Source organism: Myotis yumanensis, unplaced genomic scaffold (genome assembly GCF_028538775.1).
Source record: "Myotis yumanensis isolate MYYU_CA2020_CCGP unplaced genomic scaffold, mMyoYum1.0.hap1 SCAF_13, whole genome shotgun sequence".
In the NCBI taxonomy this organism is placed as follows: Eukaryota; Metazoa; Chordata; class Mammalia; order Chiroptera; family Vespertilionidae; genus Myotis; species Myotis yumanensis.
This window is the reverse complement of record NW_027223764.1, coordinates 32,512,686-32,533,905: the sequence shown is the minus strand read 5'-3', so window position 1 is coordinate 32,533,905 and position 21,220 is coordinate 32,512,686. Positions and strand designations below refer to the sequence as shown.

At 36.8% G+C, this 21,220-nt stretch overlaps 1 protein-coding gene across 2 annotated transcripts in view; it reads left to right on the top strand.

Annotated features, from left to right (window-relative positions):
- IPMK (inositol polyphosphate multikinase) overlaps positions 1-18,454 on the top strand; it is a 33,942-nt gene extending 15,488 nt beyond the window's left edge. Inside the window, exons 3-6 of one of the 2 annotated variants that reach the window (XM_070432786.1) lie at positions 2,565-2,661; positions 5,484-5,656; positions 10,873-10,954; positions 12,908-18,454. In XM_070432786.1, coding sequence (XP_070288887.1) covers positions 2,565-2,661; positions 5,484-5,656; positions 10,873-10,954; positions 12,908-13,530 — 975 coding nt within the window. In that variant the 3' untranslated portion in view covers positions 13,531-18,454. The remainder of the gene's footprint in view (positions 1-2,564; positions 2,662-5,483; positions 5,657-10,872; positions 10,955-12,907) is intronic. The other variant, XM_070432787.1, reaches the window with a different exon arrangement.
- The last annotated feature ends 2,766 nt before the right edge of the window (positions 18,455-21,220 follow it).

The following is a 21,220-nucleotide window of genomic DNA, read 5'->3' as shown; positions in this document are numbered from 1 at the left end:
ATAGGTATTGAATATTTTTTAACTACCTTTTCTGTATCTATTGAAATTAGCATGAGTTTCCTCCTTTAATCTACTAATGTCATAAATGCCGTTATAGCTATCTAATACTATATCACCTTTCATTTTTTGAAATGAAACCTACTAGAATGTCTTTTTTGTTTTTAATAATATGAATTACCGAATATTGTTTGCCAGTGTTTTATTTCAGATTTTTTCCAGCCATGCTCATAAATGAGATTGAATTATTATTTTCTTTAAATTTTGTCTTTGGTTGATATCAAATTCTTTTAGCTTGATAAAATGAGTTGAGGAGCATTTCTTATTGTATTTTGTGGAAGAATTTTTCACATAAAAGATTTTGTTCCTTAAAGGCTTGATAGAACTTATCTATAAATTTATCAGAGCCTTTTGCCTATCTCTGTTTCGTGTGTGTGTGTGTGTGTGTGTGTGTGTGTGTGTGTATCAGAGAAAAAGGGAGAGGGAGAGAGAAACATTAATAATGAGAGAGAGTCATCCGTTGGCTACTTCCTGTACAGCCCCTCCTGGGGATTGAGCCTGAAGCCCAGGCAAGTGCCCTGATTGGGAATCATGGGAATCGAACTGTGACCTCCTGGTTCATAGGTCAATGCTCAATCACTGAGCCACGCCTGCTGGGAATGCCTGTCTCTGTTTCTCTTTCTTCCTTTCTCCTTTCCATCCTTCTTCTTTTTTTAATACTCATCCGAGGATATCTTTTCCCGTTGATTTTTAGAGAGACAGGAAAGGGAGGTGGGGAGAGAGAGAGAGAGAGATGTGAGAGACACGTGCCTGTACGGGAGTGGGGGATTGAACCTGCAACCCCAGTATGTGCCCTTGACCAGGAATCGAACCAGCGTCCTCTTGGTGCATGGTTTGATGGTCATCCACTGAGCCAACACTGGCCAGGCATTTTCCATCCTTCTTTTTCCCTTTTATTCTTTTCTTTGTTCCTGGAAAGAGGCATTTAAAAAAAGTATTTTATTCATTTTTTTACAGAGAGGAAGGGAGAGGGATAGAGAGTTAGAAACATCGATGAGAGAGAAACATCAAACAGCTGCCTCCTGTACACCCCCTAGTGGGGATGTGCCTGCAACCCAGGTACATGCCCCTGACCTGAATCGAACCTGGGACCCTTCAGTCCGCAGGCTGACGCTCTATCCACTGAGCCAAACCAGTTAGGGCAAGGGGCATATTTTTAACCATAGTGGAGTTTTTCTCTGAGCTCTGTTTGGCTCTCAGTAAAGCAGACCCATATCTCTTTCCCTCCTCTATGGGGAGGACAATGTGGATTAAGCTGAAAAATTACCCACTAAAAGTGAGAAAGGGATTAGACTACTGCTTGAGAACTGTGGAATTATTTTGAATGTTTTACAAATAGTTGCCTCATCAACAACAAAAAAAGTACTTACAAAGTGTGTACACCACAACATACTTGTAAAAACACTTTGCATTGTGCTCACATTCCCTTAAATGTTCCCAAAGATGCTCAGCTACTAAGGAGAGGCAGCGACAGCTTGGCGGAAAAAGATAAGGGTGAGGGGCGTGGGAGGCTGTGGAAGGAGAAAGCAGCCTTCCAGTTAAACATCAGCCCTCAGTTTAAAGGTCAGCTGTGCACATGCAGACCCCCGGATGTTTATTGGAGTTATGCTTAATCCCTGGATGCCCTGGCCTAGAGTACCATGTAAACATGTGTCCTCCCAAGATTACTCGCCCTACTGATTGTATCTAAAGATAAAAATTCCAATAAAGGCCTAACGAGGCTGGCAATAGAGGCGGCCTGGCTTTTCAGCTGGGGGTCTGCATAAGCACAAGCTTGTTTGGACAGGTCAGGGAATAATTAGGGGCACTGCCTTCGACACTCCCTTGTCTCCCCTAAGTCAGAATTCCACACACTTCCCTTTTATCAGCATGTCCTCCTTACAGACTTTCCAACCAAGTCTCATGCTCCCCAACATCTAGACATGTCTAATATTTTCTAGAATTATTACTGCTTATAAATCAACAAATTAAGTGAGCAATGATTAGAATTACGTTGAGGTAAAGGATATTTTTTTTAAAAAGGTAAAACCACAACTTCCCTACAGATATCAAATATGTACGTGTTAAAGATTTTGTTAAACTTATTATTTAATGAGGGAACTAGGCAGATGTTAAAACTGGTTAAAAAAAAGTCAAAGAAGCACACATTTATATGAAATAAAGGGAAGTTGAGATGAATTTAGGAATGTTCTCTAAACTCCCACCTTCCATGAAAGTTCTGAGAACCTTCCCTGGCCAGAATTTATTTGTAAGAATTATTTTGCATCTGCTGAGAGTTATCTACAGCTTATTTTGTTGTAAAATAGTTCAAGGACAGTGAAAGGCTAGAATTAGATAACCTAAACAATACATAATTTTTCATTGGAAACACAGTGTACTCTTTTTTTTTGCTTATTCAAAATTTTAGATATATTATGATAAACAGTATTATTTTATTTGAGAAAAGTGTAGGGCACTTGTAAAACAGCATAAGAAACTAATATGCAAGTTCTATTTCTCTCTTTCAGGTTTATGCTGCTGATTGTACTGATGGTGTTCTTTTAGAGCTACGAAAATATTTGCCAAAATATTACGGCATCTGGTCACCTCCCACTGCACCAAATGGTAAGTTTTTAGGTAAAAACTTTTATCCTTTTTTTTATTTTATTGATTTTTTACAGAGAGGAAGGGAGAGGGATAGAGAGTTAGAAACATCGATGAGAGAGAAACACCAATCAGCTGCCTCCGGCACACCCCCCACTGGGGATGTGCTCTCAACCAAGGTACATGCCCTTGACCGGAATTGAACCTGGGACCCTTCAGTCCCCAGGCCGACGCTCTATCCACTAAGCCAAACCTATCAGGGCAAAACTTTTATTCTTAATTCAGGAGAGTGGTTTTATAAAAGGTTTATATAAAAGTGAGCCTAGTATTATAAAAACTGAATACATGTGTGATTTTTTTTCTAATCATTCTCTACTTCATTAAAGAAACTTATTAATACTTTTGCTCTTCATAACCAGTTTCTTAAATGGTATATACAAATTAATGATCAATCTGTTATAATTGAATGAAAATATATATACTAGTACTTAATACTAGTACTTAATTTACAGATGTTTGCTTTTTTGTAATTTCTGGGCAATTTTTTTTTTCTCATTTTGAATAGGAAAAAACATCAGGAAATAGATTTTCCTTGCATAACTTCCTCCCTGTCTCATATCCCACTTCTTCATCCCACACTTCAGGGCTTTAAATTGCAATATTTAAAAAAATACCAGTAAGTTTTATAGAGGACAAACTGATCTATGTAAGGGCACAACATTTCTCTCTCTTAATATTACTTAATACTTGAAGCAGTATTTGCCACTTCTGGGCCTTTGAGCAGACAGAATTTAATTAAACAAGCAGCTTGGCCAGAACCGGTTTGGCTCAGTGGATAGAGCATCGGCCTTCGGACTGAGGGGTCCCTGGTTCGATTCCGGTCAAGGGCATGTACCTGGGTTGTGGACACATCTCCAGTGGGGGATGTGCAGGAGGCAGCTGATCGATGTTTCTCTCTCATCGATGTTTCTTGACTCTCTGTCTCTCTCCCTTCCTCTCTGTGAAAAATCAATAAAATATATTTGGAAAAAAACAACAACAACAAGCAGCTTGACTGTGTAACTATTGAAGAAGGTTGGTGAATGGGGTAAGAGTTTGAAACTTGACTGAGTTTAAGAATAACCATGGGCTTATTAAAATGCATATTAATAGGCTAAACGCCCAGACATTTTGATTATGAAGGTTTATGTTGGAGTTCAGTGATATGCTTGTTAAAAGCGACAAGCTTGCCCTGGCTGGTTTGGCTCAGTGGATAGAGTGTTGGCCTGTGGACTGAAGGGTCCCAGGTTCGATTCCGGTCAAGGGCACATGCCCTGGTTGCGGGCTTGATCCCCAATGGGGGGGCGTGCAGGAGGCAGCCGATCAATGATTCTCTCTCATCATTGATGTTTCTATCTCTCTCTCTCTCTCCCTCTCCCTTCTTCTCTGAAACCAATAAAAAAAAATGTATATTTTTTAAAAGCGACAAGCTTTTTTAATGTAGATAGTACTTGGACTACATTTTGAGAACAGGAAAGAAGGGGGCTCCAGCTTGAGCTTATTCTTTTCCTTAGTTCTTTGTCTTCCTTTGACTTATGGACTGTGTATCAAGTTTCATCAATAGGGAATCATAATATTCTCCTGTGAGTATCCTTAGTTAGGTAATACTAAATCAGCGGTTCGCCTGGGTATTTAGGATTTGCCTATATTTCAGTTGTATGGGAGTGGGGAAAAGTGAGCCTAGGCTCTTTTCCCTCTCCTCTCTTTTTGTCCCCCCCTTCCTTCCTTCCTTGTCTATTAGTCCCAAATGTATATGTTTCTGATTCAGATCAGCATGTTGCTTAAATTATTATTTCACAAGTCATTGTGATTATAGAGATTTCCATTGTAATGTAAGATACCTAGATTTCAATGAATTTTGCTACTGATTAATGTTTACCTTAGAACATTATTTAATCACTAGTGGCCTGGTGCACAAAATACATGCACATTAAAAGGGAATTAATTAGAGGAAATATTTTAATATTGCTCTTTGCCCTTTCTCTATAATAGAAGTGTCAGAGATGAAAGAAAATTAGTAAAATGTATATGAACTATCTCCCTCCTGTCAGAGCCTGGGGCGTGCCGCGAGACCCAGAGTCAAGTCCCCATCCACCGGTGCGTGCCTCAAAATCACATGAGACCCAGACCCGGCCGGCCCCACCCCCTTCAAGCCCCACAGGGCGGGGGGCACGGCCTCAGGTCCCCTGGCTGGAGGGTGTGATGACCATTTGCATATTAGTTCTTTATTATATAGGATTATTCCTCAAGAATGTGACTTCTAAAGGTTGTTGAGGATGGTGTTAAATTGGATATCTAGATACTGTGATTGAGTACTCAGTTTAAAAGATTCTTTAGAAGGGGTTTTATTGTCTCCACAACTATTTCCTTTATAGTCCTCAGACTTTCTAATAAATACGTGTAAATATTTATAGAAATTCTTCGGTAATCCATGAGAGAGAAACATCTGTTGGCTGCCTCCTGCACACCCCCTACTGGGGATTGAGCACAAAATCTGGGCATGTGCCCTGAAGGGACGACACTCAACTAACCAATTGAGCCACACTGGCCAGGGCTCTCATTGTGCCTTTTTAATGTCCTTGGAAACCTTACATCTAGTACTTCATACCTTTTACTAATGGTTGAATATTATTTAATCACCCTCCTGCAAGTGTTTCTCTGTGATATTTATACTAATTGTTGACTCTGGAGTTGTTTTAACTTTTTTTCTCAGTTTTAAGTTTTCCTCATTTTGTTTCTCCTGGAAGTTATTTGAGTGGTAATATGTTTGCTTATCACTAATTAAAGTTTTTCTTTCATAACAGATTTATACCTAAAACTGGAAGATGTGACCCATAAATTTAATAAGCCCTGTATAATGGATGTAAAGATAGGGCGAAAAAGCTATGATCCTTTTGCCTCATCTGAGAAGATTCAGCAACAGGTCAGCAAGTACCCATTAATGGAAGAGATTGGGTTCTTGGTGCTTGGCATGAGGGTAAGAGTGATTATTAGTATAATACACATATTTTTCTTTACATGTTCTTTTCTTGAAAATTATAGATGTCATCATAATACTAATATATAAGATGATATATTTTGAAATTTGGTTGTCTGCAACTCCCCAATGTGAGCAGATATTTTTATTTTTTGTTCACTGATATATGGTCAGTGTCTGGAATGATTATGACACATAGTATGTGATTAATAAATAAATGGATGGACCTCAAGAGTCCAACTCTGGTAATTTTGTTTTAAAGAGGCTTTAAGTTTAGCTGTAATATAAATAACGTGGTAAGTTAATGTTATATTGTTTATGATTTTGCCATGAGGAAAGTACTATGTTTATATATTCAGTAATTTTTCTATATTTTTTAAATGGAAAAGGGAAACTAAAATTAGGTCACTGTGGTTTAAAAACAGTTGTTTTGATTTGCTCATGATTCTGTGGGTTGGCAATTTGAGCTGGCCTCAAGTAGACAGTTCTGCTGATCTCACCCAGGGTCCCTTGTGTGGCTGCACTCATCTGATGGTTCTGCTGGGGCTAGGTGGTCTACAATGACCTCACTTATGTGGTGGAGCTTATTCTAACTTTCGGATGGGCCTTTTTCCATGTGGTTTCTTGTGGTAAATGTTTCCCTCCACGTCCCGCGTGGTTCAGGGTTCAGGATCTGGAAGAGGAGCCGCACACAAATGAAAGAGAAGAGACAAGAGATACTTTGGAAATATTGGGGGGCCAGGCAGGTAAGTCCAACTCAAGAGGAAGATGCTCAGGCCGCACCAACCTTGTATTGGTTTGGGATCCACCCATAGTATAGCCCTTAGGCAGGCAAGTTCCAGTAACACACAGACTATCTTATCAATAAGGATTTACATGAGTAAAGGTGGGGAGGTTGCTTCAGCTACCATTATCTGGATTAACAGAGGTGGTGCACAGCTCTGACCTTTGCTAGGGCTTCAAAGGTCACCAGCCTTCCGGGTTCTCTGTCTACACCTCTCTGCTAGTGAAGACAATAAGGGGTTTCCCACAGTTTCTCATCCTCCAGGAGGCTAGTTGGAGCTTCTTCATGTGCCACAATCCTAAAAGGCAAGAGTGAGAGCTACAAGGGCTCTGGAAATAGAGGTTAGAAGTGTGAAGTTTAAGTTTGATAAATGATTGATTGCTACCTATATAAACATAATGGCATAGTTTTGAAATTCATCATAAAAGATGATATATGGATCTTTTGAGTTTTAAATAGGAGAGTTAATAAATAGGAAGCATTATAGATGGATTGTTAATGTGATAATTATAACAGCACAGTTGAATTTGGTATTCTGATCAAAGGAATTGTTGATGCAGTTTCATTTAGAAAACGATAATTAAATGTGGGTATGTTATGCCCAGATTTCAGGATCCCCAAAGGACCACCAGGAAGCCAGCCGAGTCCGATGCAAAAGCAAAAGAGTCTTTATTTGAGCTAGCTCGAGCTCCCCGTCCACCACACTCGCCGACGCAGCCGCAGGAGGCAGAGAGAGAGAGAGAGCTCTGTGGGGAGAGGGGTTTTATAGGGGGGCTGGAGTAAGGGGAAGAGAGAGGACTGTGGGCCCTGCCGATTGGCCAGGCGCAAGTCGGTGTCTTGTTACACAGGATGTGGTCGTGTCTATGGCGCTCACTTCCCTTGATTATCATTGGTTAGTTTAAAGAAATCCTAGGTGTAGCTAGCAGAGGCTTGGGTTTCTGGGAAGAAGCTCCTTGATGAGCACATGGCTAATGGCTGCTGCCCAAAAATGGAGGATCCAGGGCAAGATGGAGGGCATAGCCCTCGCCCTTTCAGGTATACATGAAAAGGAAAAAGGATTAATGGCATAATGTTAAAACAAACAAGAAATAAACATCCCACAGGAGCAACTATTTAAACATCCGCTGTTTTCAAATTTTACCCTCCCACTTTCCTTTTCACTTTTTTCAGAGGACCTTGCCTTCTGTTTCAGAAAAAAATTAAAGCCATTAGATAGGATTTCCTTTACTTTCCTGCCAACAGATGTGCATACCTAACCTACAAGTGCTTTCATTTCCCCTTTATTCCTTTCTCTCACATTGATGAATTTTCTGTCCTAAGGACAGCCCTTCCCTATGCCCTCTGGATCTCATTCCCTTCCACCTCTTTAGGAATCTAATACTATTGATTCTTTCTTGTCTTATATCTTCAACTTCTGTCTCTTTCCTGACACTCTTCCTTTTGTTTTATATATGTTCAGATCACTCTCAATTTTTAAAAAACAACATCATCAAAACCTACCTTTACCTTGCTCTGCTGTCCACCAGTGGGTTTAACTTGCCTCCCTTTCACAATCAAAATAGTTATTTCCATTGCCTTACTTCCCACTTAGTACTTTTCAACCTCTGATCTGGCATTTGCTCTACCATGCCACCAGATCAGCTTTCACTAAGGTCCCTAATGACATCTTCATGTCACTAAATCTAAATGCCATTTTCATTACTAACCTTACTGCACTTTGAAAAGCAGCCTTCAAGGCTGACTACGTTTTCCTGGAAACATTCCTTTTTGTGTCCTTGATATTACACCCTGTCCTGGGATTTTCAAAGGCTACTTTGCAGTTTTCTTTGCCAGCTAATTTTCCCCCCCTGTTTATTCTTTAGGTGTTGAGGCATTCCACTCTGTTCCATTTTACTGTCTTTACTTTCTGTTTCTTCCTAAGCAGTGTCCTTTGTTCTTATTGGATCAGTTTCACTTACACTGATACTCCCAAAGGCATATCTGTAGCCTCAGCTTTTTCTTTGATCTCCTAATCTGTATAGCTAGAACCCTACCAGACATTTTACTAGGATGACTTAAAAACATCTAGAACTAATATATAAAAAAGTACTACACTCATCTCGCAACCAACCACAAGAAATCTCAACAAATACTGAGATTATTCCTTACCTCATAAATGGCAGCACTAGTTTTACACATGCTAGTTTTACACACTGGAAACCTAGTAGTCACCATTACCTCTCAGAGCCATTTGTCAATCCTATTGATCTTAATTCCCCAGCATCTCAAATCCCATTATCACCATTATCCTTTTACAGAACCTAGTCTCTTAACTGATCTCTCAAGTTCAGTTTTTCTTTCTTTCAATTTGTTTTCCAGACATTGTAAAACAATCATGGCATTCTCCTATTAAAAACTCTTCAGTGGGATTCCATTGCTTTAGGGTACATATACACGATAAGTAAAAAAGGCATTGCATGATTTGGCCCTCCTGGGATATGTCATTTTCTATATGAACTTTAGATTGGCTTATATGGTTATAAAAATTGTTGGTGTTTTACTATTATTTCATTTTAGTTGTGGATTAATTTAAGTAGAATTGATATCTTTAAATTTTTTTATTTTTTTATTGAATTTATTGGGGTAACATCTATATATATAAAAGCCTAAGCGACCGATAAGACTGAGTGGCTGGAACAACCAGTTGCTATGACGTGCACTGACCACCAGAGGGCAGACGCTCAATGCAGGAGCTGTCCCCTGGTGGTCAGTGTGCTTCCACAGCAAACCTCCCTGGCTGGCCAACCTCCCACAGTCCCTCCCCCTGGGCCCCGGGCTTAAACGGGGAACCGGGGTGGGTGGTGGTGAGGCTGGTGGTCAACCTCCCACGGCCGGCAGGCCCCAGTGACGGTGCAGCAGTGAGAGAAGGAGGAGGGGGAGAGGCGGGGAACCACACAGCGGCGGGGCGCCAAAAGCAATGTTGGCGTCCGGCGTCCATTCCTCCCACACCTGGCCCGGCAACTGTCACCTCCTCTCCCAACCCCGCCAGGGCCTTCAGGCCCCAATCGGCCTGGCCCTGATCAGCCTGGCCCCAATCGGCCCTGATCGCTAGCCAGGCCTAGGGACCCCACCTGTGCATGAGTTTCATGCACTGGGCCTCTAGTTGGTTAACAAAATTATAGGTTTCGGATGTACAGTTCTATAATATATCATCTGTATATTGTGTTGTGTGTTCCCCAAGTCAAGTCTCCTTCCATTACTATTTATACCTCTCCCACCTTCCCTCACTGTCCTTTCTTCTGATAATTACCGTGCTGTTGTCTGTGTCTGAGGGTTTTGGGTTTTGTTTTGCTTTATCCTTTCACCTTTATCACTCAGCCCCACAACCCACCTCCCCTCTGATAGCTGTTCTGTTCTCTATGAGTCTGTTTTTATTTTGTTGTTTATTTTGTTCATTAGATTCCACATATGAGTGAAATCATATGGTATTTGTCTTTCTCTGACTGGCTTATTTCACTTAGCATAATACTCTCCAGGTCAATCCATGATGTCACAAGGATAAGATTTCCTTCCTTTTTTATGGCTGAGTAGTATTTTATTGCGTAAATGTACCACAGCTTTTTTATTCTCTCATCCATTGATGGCCACTTGGTCTGCTTCCAAATCTTAGCTATTATAACTAATGCTACAGTGAACATAGGGGTACAAGAATTGATATCTTTTATATTGAGTCTCCCTCTCTGAGACCATGGGTATGTGTTTGTGTGTATGTCTTAGGAATTTGTTAAAAATGTCTTTATATAGATTGTACCTTTATTTAGTTTATTTCTCTTATGTTGCATTTGTAAATGGAGTATTCCATTATGTTTCTAACCAGTTATTTGTGTATATCAAAGCTCATTTCCTGCTTACTAATTTGTACTCAGTCACCATTTCAAGTTTTTATTAGTTTTTCAGTTGATTTTTCAGTATATGTCCATTACCTATAAAGAGTAATATTTTATCTCTTCCTTCCCAAATTATTATTCCTCTAATTTCTTTCTCTTGTCTTATTTGCATTTGCTAGAGGCTATAGAACATTAGATAGTAGTGATGCTAAAAGACATTGTAGTAGAACACATTTTTTGGAAGCTTCTTATATTTTAGGACAGGTGCTTTTTTTTTTTTATTTCCACTTTCAACTTAAGTTGACACTGACCTTTGGTGGATTGAGGTAGATAATTTTTCGTATTGGAAATATTCATCTATCTGTTTAAAGAGTTTTCATCAATAATGGGTGTAAATTTATTAAATGCCTTTTTAGAATCTATTGATATGACGACGTGATTTTTTCCCCCTTCAATTCATTAGGATGACTCATATGAATAGATCTTTCCACCTTTAGCCACTGCTGTGATAAATTCCACTCAGTCAAGAAGTATTCATTTTTAATATTCACTGCTTTTTCTGACAGGTTTATCATGTTCATTCTGATAGCTATGAGACACAAAACCAGCACTATGGAAGAAGCTTAACAAAAGAAACTCTAAAGGAAGGTAAGGATTGGACAACCAGATTTCAATGCTTTTATTACTGCATAAATATCAAAATAATTCTAAAGTGATTTCAATTTTCTCTTGGAATAATGATTCAATTCACAATAAACTTTTTTAAAAATGAAATTTACATTCACACGTAATCTCTGGTTCATCATATACCAAAACCTTAGGTGTATCTTACCTATCTGTCTATCTGTCTATCTATCTATCTATTTATTTATTTATTTATTTGCTTACTTGCTATACTTAAATAAAAATGAACATCTGTGAACCAACCATCTAGTCCAAGTACTGGAACTAGAGGTTGTCTTTAAATTCATAGTATATAGTCCGGGCTGGTGTGACTCAGCATCAGTTGGTTAAGCATCATCCCATGTTGATGGTTCGATTCCCAGTCAGGACACATGTCCAGGTTTGGTCTCTGGTTGATTAGGGTGTGTGAGGGAGGCAACCAATCGATGTTTCTCTCTCACATCAATGTTTCTCTCCTTCTCCCCTTCTCCCTTCCTCTCTCTGAAATCAATAAAAACACATTTAAAAATCGTAGTATATAGATCTTAGTATGTTAAAACTGCTTGTTACATAAGAGACTTTAAAGTGTGTGTTGTAGCATGTCATTTTCTATTTAAATTTCTCTTTTATAGTTGAGCTGTGTATATTCTAGACCTACATTATGAATGAACAAGTGGCATGAAGAGTAGTTTAAAGTCTGTTAATATATATACTTGTAAAATATTTATGGACAAAATAAAAACAATGATATCCTAAATTTCTGGAAGTAATAGTCTATTGGAAGTTTATTCTTAGCTCTGCCTAAGGTGGGAAACAGGTTATGTGTAATATAAAGAGTTTGAAGAAGAATTTTTATTTTATGTGTAAAAAACAGGCATCCATCATGTGATCATAACAATTAGTATTTGCCTCAGCCAATAGCAAGATAATATGCAGATTGGCTCTTTTTTAAAAAAATTAAATATATTTTTATTGATTTCAGAAAGGAAGGGAGAGAGAGAGATAGAAATATCAATGATGAGAGAGAATCATTGATTGGCTGCTTCCTGCACACCCTCCACTGGGGATCGAGCCTGCAACCCAGGCTTGTGCCAGGAATCAAACCGTGACCTCCTGGTTCATAGGTCGACACTTAGCCACTTGTGCCCCTGCGGCTGGGCATGCAGATTGGTTCTTTATTAAAATATTTCCCAAGCTAATGTGAATATTTTTTTTTTTAGCAATTTCTGTCTCAGAGTAGGGGAACAACTATTTAAAGGCAAAAATAAAATTGTACATACCCATAAATTTCCAAATATGGTAAAATAGGCATAAATAATTTTAAGAGGCATAGATAATTTCATAGGTCAGAGCATTTAAAAGTCTTAATTTGGATAATATACTCAAACTGGAATAGTGCTAATCCCTAATGTTTATCTTGTGGAATGACTGATTTAATCAATATTATTGAGAACAAAAAATTTAGTGCTTATTATGACTTGGTATTTTGGTAATAGGCTGTTGACATCATTAAAAATGGTTATGATTTGACTCTAGGTTTTAGATGAGCTCTTACATGTGGTTCTGATAAACAAGTAATCTTTCTATAAAATCCCTCAAAAAAGCAAATGAAATAAATTTCGGAATACATTTCTTAAGAGAATATATGTAGAGAGAACTAAACTACCAGTCTATCTGTAATAAATAGTTTTGTTTAAATGATATTTCACTTTACATAAGTGTAACTTGAATTTTTACCAGCATCTTCACCAGAAATTAAGTTTGAAGTCCAGGTTTCTATGTCTGACTAGAATTCCTCCTAGTTCAGTTTATTGAAAGGGATGATGGGGAAAAAATGATATCTAAGATGAATTTACTTCCCCCAAGTGGTAGCTGTTTCATAATTACATTATAACTGTAATAATATATTACAATGATACTGTATTTTCCTTTCTTTAGGAGTTTCCAGGTTTTTTCATAATGGATTCTGCTTAAGAAAAGATGCTGTTGCTGCCAGTATTCAGAAGATTGAGAGAATTCTGCAGTGGTTTGAAAGCCAGAAGCAGCTTAACTTTTATGCGAGTTCATTACTGTTTGTTTATGAAGGTTCATCTCATCCAACTACTACAAAATCAAATGACAGAACTTTGGCAGAAAAGTTTTTGTCCAAAGGACAACTCTCGGACACAGACGTACTGGAGTATAATAATAACTTTCGAGTGTTAAGTTCCGCAACGAATGGAAAAATAGAGGCTTCAGTAGGCAAAAGCTTGTCCAAGATGTATGCTCGTCACAGAAAAATGTATTCAAGAAAGCATCACAGTCAGACTTCATTGAAAGTTGAAAATATAGAGCAAGACAATGGGTGGAAAAGCTTGTCACAGGAACATTTAAATGGAAATGTACTTTCCCAACTGGAAAAAGTTTTCTACCATCTTCCCACTGGTTGCCAAGAGATTGCGGAAGTAGAAGTGCGAATGATAGATTTTGCTCATGTTTTCCCTAGCAACACAATAGATGAGGGATATGTTTATGGACTGAAGAATTTAATTACTGTACTTCAGAGTATTTTGGACAATTGAATCCTTTGCTGCAGTCTTTTTAAGGGGTGGGGCAATCATTGTGAAGAGCAGCAGTCAGTATCTCTGCACTTGTAATGCTATGTAAACAATTTGTATTGTGAGTCGGCATTTTATTTGTCTTTACACTTTTGGTAGAAGGGTTAACTTTTTTATAATCTTACTCAGGAAAACTAATTATTTGTTCATTAGAAAACTATGAAGAATAAAGAAACTTTGGAATGTTAAGCAGGGAATGTGGTGGTACATGATTTAAACATCTATTTGGCTCAAGCAAAATGCAAAACATTCAGTCATTAAGAGTTTAGTTTCTGTAGCCAATTTATCATGAAATCTCTGTCCACCCAACTGTGACAATGAGCCATATCTAAACTCTTCACATTATGAGAATACTTTCAAAAATCTAGAAAGCACAGGTTGATGTCCTTAGTATTACTTTTTGAAGTTATTAAAACTGGAGAAAATTCTACTTCAGAAATAAGTACTGTTTAGGTTTTATATTAAAATTTAAACCAGCATATCTAAAGGTGCTTCTTAGTGAAATGATTTTGCATTATTTTATCCCAAAAGCAGATTTTCCCTTTAATTTTTATTTATTACTCATATTTCAACATGTTTATACTTCATGAAAAAGGTAATTGAAACAGACAACAACAACAAAAATCTTGAAATTAAGGGCATTAATAATTATTCTTGCCAGGGCAAGAAGAGACAAGTTACTTGGAAGAAACATGTTTTTCTTTTAAAATCTTTCATTTATGGGCAAATTGGAATATATATATTTACTATATTGTGAAAAGTGTTATAAACTCTATGCCTTCTCTAACTGCAGCTTCAAAAAGGTGGGTAATTGAAACTTGGTCTTATTTCTCCTTAAAATAACTTGAATTTTTAAAAATTGTATATATTTTTATGTGTCCATTTAGTTAAACAGTAGAGTAAATCTATGTTGCTAAAAATGATGTTTCTCAAAATTCTAATATGCAGTGAAGGACATCATCCAATATTGTGTTATTAAACATACTGTGTAAATTAATACATCATAGAGAGTGGTGCATATCTAAACCCATGCTTCTGTTTCATTGTTACTCAAAATAGTTTTATATTATGTTCAAGAGAGAAATTATGATTTAATTTTATAGATGGGGGATAATGCTATTTTTCCTGGATAAATTAGAGTCTGTATTATCTGTTTCATATTTACGTTTTTAAAAATAACCAGTTATTATTGAAAACTTTAAAGTTAATTTGCAAATATGTTAGATGTTTATGCTCCCATTGCTTGCATTTTGAATCACCAATAACACATCTAAGTAGTTAATAGTTTTGCCACATTCTTTGGAAAATGTTTTAGAGCTGGGAATTGTTAGGTGTCCCAACACCCCACCCCACCCCAATTTCTCCTAAGAATTATAAATTAAATTTTTAAATCCAATAATTTTTTTTTTTAGTATGGAGGAAAGTATCACAATTTTATGTTTATGTCACCTTCCCAAGCCCCTCTGAGGGCACTTTGCAAAATATCTGAGCACAAACCAAGTACCAAATGCTCTGTGAATTCTAAGTTTAATAAATCTATTAAACACGAATAACTTTGAAATTCATATGCATTTTGTTATAGCAAAATTTAATTGTTTTTAATTTTTTTTATTTCTAAGTTTTATATAGGCACTTCATATTTTTCTCTGCTACCTAAATGGGTATTAGCTTTTGGTTTTTTTTTGTAGGGATGAATTTCAAGTAATAACTAATAGAAATGTTTTAGTTTTACTTGATTTTTCCTACAATATAGACTTTTTGTTGTTGTTATTTGGATAGTGGCTCATTAAATCTTAAGTTCAGATAATTAGACACTATTTTGAATCTGAACAAAACAAGAAGTTTTTTTTTGTAGGGAATGGTATCAGCCTATGTAAAATGAATTTAATACATTTAAGTATTAATCAGATTTTTTTGCACATTTTATCTCAATAAAGTGTGTCAACTATTCCAGATTTTCTTTACCTATATTTGGAAATATCGTTTTGTAAAATCAGTGTCTTACCTTTTTTATAAAATAGATAATATTTTATTTATTTTAATAAAACAAGAAGCCCTTTTATCTTTTGTTTTTCAGGGAAGAGATTAACATTTGTTTACATTTTTTTTATCACTGTTATCTAATGCTTGTTTTATGTTACTTTATAAGTAAGCTTACATATAACAGAATAAGTATCTGTTTATGTAATCTACATGTGATTATTTTACTGTCTAGTCCAGTCATTTAGCATTATGCTGAAATTTACCACTGCTGGAATAGAATGATCACTATTCACCAAGCATATTTAAACATGTAAATGTTTAAGAAGTAATCATAATAAGGATATAGTTTGAATTAATAGATTTATCACTTTTTTTCCACTAGAAAACACAAACAGTGGTTTTAGTGTGTTTCTTACGGAATGCACTAATAAAAAGAACCTTAAGAAGTTATGGGGAGTAAATATTACATTTCTCTAATAAAAATTGAAATTGTATAATAGTTTTATAAGAAAGTATTTACACTAATTGATATTTTAATATGGATGGAAGTTGCATAGGTTCAAATAAAAAAATTGATAAATGCTAAATATTTTATCTAAATAGTTTTTCAAGAAACAGTTGTGAAAATGTGTATATTACATACCTCTAACATGGAGCTTGTGGTATTTTCAATTCAGTATTCATTATTCTTTATGTGTATGGAAAGATTGTACTTACTATGCCTCTTACACTACATTTTGCTATTGTGGGGCTTTAGACTATTCAACTGAGTAAGAACTTTTTAAATTTTATTTTAACAGTATAATTTACTGTTTTATGATTTTCAAGATGATGTTCTTCATATCTTTATAATGTCTATCAAATTTAAAACATAACTGAAGAAAAAAATTAATTTTCAAAGATAATTCAGTTGCATTTTTCTTGTTTCATGCAACTGAAAACATTTGTTTCTAGGATTTGGAATATAGAACACACGTAGGATGAAAGAAAATGGTAAAACAATAAAATAATTTTATGTGTGAAATTATAGAAATTTTGTCAACTATTTTAAAGCATTATTTTAGTACCATTTTCTCATAGCAGTTCAACATTTGATACTTTAAAACTTGATTTGCTTTAAAAATTATTTACCATGCTTTGTAATAATCTTTCTGATCCAGTGCCTTTAACCTTGATTTGATATATGTGTAGCTTCAGTTGTCTTTCCATTACATTCTATGTTATCACAGCGTAGATATCAGTTTCTTTTAAAAAATTGTTAGTTTGGTTGTGCAAAGAGGTAAATTGCCTATTAATGCTTTGGGAAAACAAGTAGAGTTGCCCATGGAGGTCAGGCTTCTTATTAGTTCACTAGAGACCCGGTGCATGGAATGCGTGCACTGGAGGGGGTGTGTCCCTCAGCCAGGCCTGCACCCTCTCTCAGTTCGGGACCCCTTGCTCCTTACCGCCTGCCTGCTCGCTGCTCCTTACTGCTAGGCTCAGTGCTCCTTAGCGCTGTCTTGGAGGCGGGAGAGGGTCCTGTCACCGTCGCTGTGCTCGCCAGCCTGAGCCCAGCCTCTGGCTGAGCAGTGCTCCCCCTGTGAGAGTGCACTGACCACCAGGGGGAAGCTCCTGCATTGCGCATCTGCCCCCTAGTGGTCAGTGCTCATCATAGCGACCGGTGGTTGTGGTCATTCCGCCATAACCGTCACTTTAGGCTTTATTACATAGATTAAAAAATACTGGATATTTACCGTATGCTAACCATTTTTAGCCCCTGAATATACAGTTGTGAACTAATCAGACAAAGCCCTATTTCCAGCATTCTGTCTAGATGGCGTGGGGTTGGGGACTGAATTAAAATAGAGATACAGAGAAATATTTATTTCAAGATGATAAAGTTAACTAGCATTTGAGTTTGTGTAAAGATAAGGTAATAATTATTGAGTTGAGATGAAGCAACTAACAATGTTAGAGAGGATGAAAATAGTACTTTGCAGTATTGTAACCTCTATTTGGCTTTGAGTTCAGATAGTAATATATAGCATATAAAGGCCTTAATTTTTCAGTTTTCTTGCTTGTTGGTAAAGGTACGTTTACGTAGACTGTCCATTTAGAGTAGTGCTTTAACATTACTGTGAGAAATATCCCATTATATTTTCACAAGCAATTTACTGCACATTTTTTACATTGTATTTTATAATTTAGTACTAATGTTTTAGGCCTCAATCTTCAAATCACTGGTATTTTAAATTTGGCAATGAATGTGAAATTTACTGTTTGACTTACAGGATAATTTTATTGTTACTTAAAATGCTTGTTAATATTTTAGGAAGGTTGGAGTTTCCATTTTTGAGGAGTTAATGTTTAAATTATTTTGATAGCATCTAGTAAGAGGAAATAGTATTCATGCGATTAAACAAATTAAAATATACTCTCAAGAATTTTTTTAATTGTTAAACTTTGCTATCATTGGGGCTAAATTTTAACCTGGTGTTCTCTTACAATATATATTAACAAGTTTAATTATGAAGTGAAATAGTCTTAAGGATGATGTATGATGCACCTAAATATAAATGAAAATGGCGTGCACAAAGACACTTTACTCTGGGAGCTGTACTGGAAGATTTGTGAAAGCATGTGAAATTGCACCTAAACTTGTGTTGTTAGTGACTATGCTAAGTTTATTGTACTTGATGAATGAATGTATTTAGTCTAGTCAGAGTTACTTTTTGGTTTAAATGTCTCTTAATGTATTTGTAATTTGTACTATTGATGGGGGTATTCTTGGACTGCAGGGGTTATTGTCAATGTGTGATTTTATTTTATAGAATCATCTAATGTGATACACCAATTTTTATAAGTGATATTTAGATAATTCTAATAACTGTATATTTGACAACCTATTAAAATGTTTTGCATTGGAGCTTTTTTTCTTTAGTTATATACTAACAAACGTAGTTAAAAATAACTTATTCATTCAAATATTTGCATATTAGGTATATATAAGACTCAGATTCAAAGATGATTAAGATGTTAATAGAACCATTTGCATTGGAAATGAAAGAGTATGTTAACTTTTACATAAATATTTGTTTATTTTTCTTTTTAAAAAGATTATTTTATGTTTTTATTTATTTTGGAAAGGAAGGGAGAGGGAGAGAGAGAAACAACAAATGATGAGAGAATCACTGAATAGCTGCCTCTTGCACACCTCCTGCGAGGGATCGAGCCCGCAACCTGGGCATGTGCTCTGACTGGGAATGGAATCATGACCTTCTGGTTCATAGGTCGATGCTCAACCACTGAACCTCGCCAGCTGGGCATTAGCCTCCATTTTACCTACCTACCTACCTATCTGTTTGTTTATTTAGAGAGAAGGCGAGGGAGAGAGAGCAAGAAATATTGAAGTGAGAAACATCAATCAGTTGTCTCCTGTATGAGCCCCAACTGAACCTGCAACTTCGGTATGTACCCTGACTGGAAAATGAGCACACCACCTTTTGGTGTACAGGGTGACCCAACCAACTGAGCTACACCGGTCAGGGTGCTTCCATTTTCCACTTCCTATTATAGTTGAACCTAACTCATCTAGGTTATGCCAGAGGCAGAGAGGACAATGTAAGTAAGGCTAGCCTGACCACTCAGTCAGCAATTAATGCTGCATAATACCTCAAAATGTTCCTGGCTTAAACAACCATTCTTTATAATGTGTGTGGATCTGCAAGTCAGTTGGGTTGTTCTGCTGATCTTGGCTGGACTTACTCATGTTTCTACAATTATCTGGTAGGTCTGCTGTGTGGGGAGGGGGTTGTGAGCTAGTCTAAGGTGGCTGGGGTGATGTAACATATCTTCTCAGCAGGCTAGACCAGACATTTTCCCTAGTGGTAGTAGAGGTCCAAGAGAAGACTCTTGAACATGCAAATAGGTTTCAACCTTGTTTGAGTCAACTTTGCTACTACTATTGCCCAATGCAGAGTCAGTGTGGGAGGACACTGAAGAAGGGCATGATGCAAGGAGGCCACAATGCAGTCAACAACATGTCTAATCTCAGACCAATTTGCATAAGGCACCAGGACATTGAGTCTTGGCTTGTCACGGTCATGATTTAATCAGGCAGCAATGTCAGACCAAGGGACACAATGTGGGTATTTAATTCGGCTGATCAAAACAGGCAGCAGGACAGCAGCATATGCAAATTTTAAAAATCTCTTATTCTTTATCTTAAAAAAAAAATTCATCCATGTTTCCACCCCTTCCCTTCTCTAGGTAGAACTCACTGGGTAGTTTCACAGTATTGCCATCTTCAATTATATTACTATGTTATAATCTGGGGAGTGGTTGTTAAATTTGAATGTTATTTGATGTTTTTTCCAAGTGTGTACAAACATGTTTCCATGACAAAAATTATGCAAAGCCATGTACTTTCTATTATGTGTTATAGCTAGATACCACTTCAATTGATGTTAAAACACCTTTTTTGAACTAGTAGTTTTGGCTCAATTTTAGGTACAAAGACTAATTTTAAAATGCTATTTGAACTTGAATGTACTGTTTTATTGTCAGTTTAGTTGGATTTAAGTTCCCCATATCAGAATTTCACATTAACTCATTAATTGTAATTTTCTCCCTACTATATGTCTCTATTATTGGTATATAATATACTAGTGAGGGTGAAAATTCTTAGGAAGATTGTCTGTTTACTTAATAATTTCCCTTTCCTATGCACTGCCCTTCCATTTTCTCCAGAGGGGGTACTATTGTTTTATATTTCTTGGGAAAAATAAAATTAGTAAGTCTTCTTTTAAGAATGAGAACATCTAGTCCTAGCTGGTTTGGCTCAGTAGATAGAGCCTCAGCCTGCGGACCAAAGGGTCCTGGGTTTGATTCCGGTCAAGGGCATGGACCTAGGTTGCAGGCTCCTCTCCAGCGGGGCCCTTGCAGGGGCTCGTGCAGGAGACAACCAGTCGATGTGTTTCTCTCACATCGATGTTTCTCTTTGTCTTTCCCTCTCTCTTCCACATTCCCTAAAAATCAAGGAAAAATATCCTCAGGTGAGGATTAACAACAACAAAAATTTTTTTTAAATATATATATAAAAAGAATGAGAGCATCTAGCATGCTGGACTTATCCAAAGCAGATAGCGGGTTTATCTCTAATTTCTAGTTTCCAGGTCTGGTAATTCTGTGTACCATCAAGTAGGATGATTAATCAGACATGTGCTCAGTAAATTCACAAATATATGTGATGTAGCTTTTCCTGGTTGTTTAATGTTTATTTTTTTTGTTACAGCTTTTGTAGAGACCTTGCTTTTACAAAAGGACTCATGTATTTGACTGTTTGAGTATGATATTTATATACTTTTGAATTAAGCCATACATAGCAGATAACATATTAGGAACCTCCACATAACAAAATCTATAAATAACTTCAAGTATCACAATTCCTTATATTTTCAGGAGAGGATATTGAAGGTAAGTGGTGATTGTTTTCCCCCCATACCTAAATCACTTTAGGCTAAGAGGTGATGGGTGTTCTGCAGCTACTTCCAGAAACATTGTTATTCCTGCCTCCCTCCCTAAACCAAACAAAGCAAAAGCAAACTCCTGTCAATTACCTGCTCTCCTTCCTTATTATAGTCATCTATTTACAGTGCCTTGTGATGTAAATAAGGCACCTGCTTACTAGTAC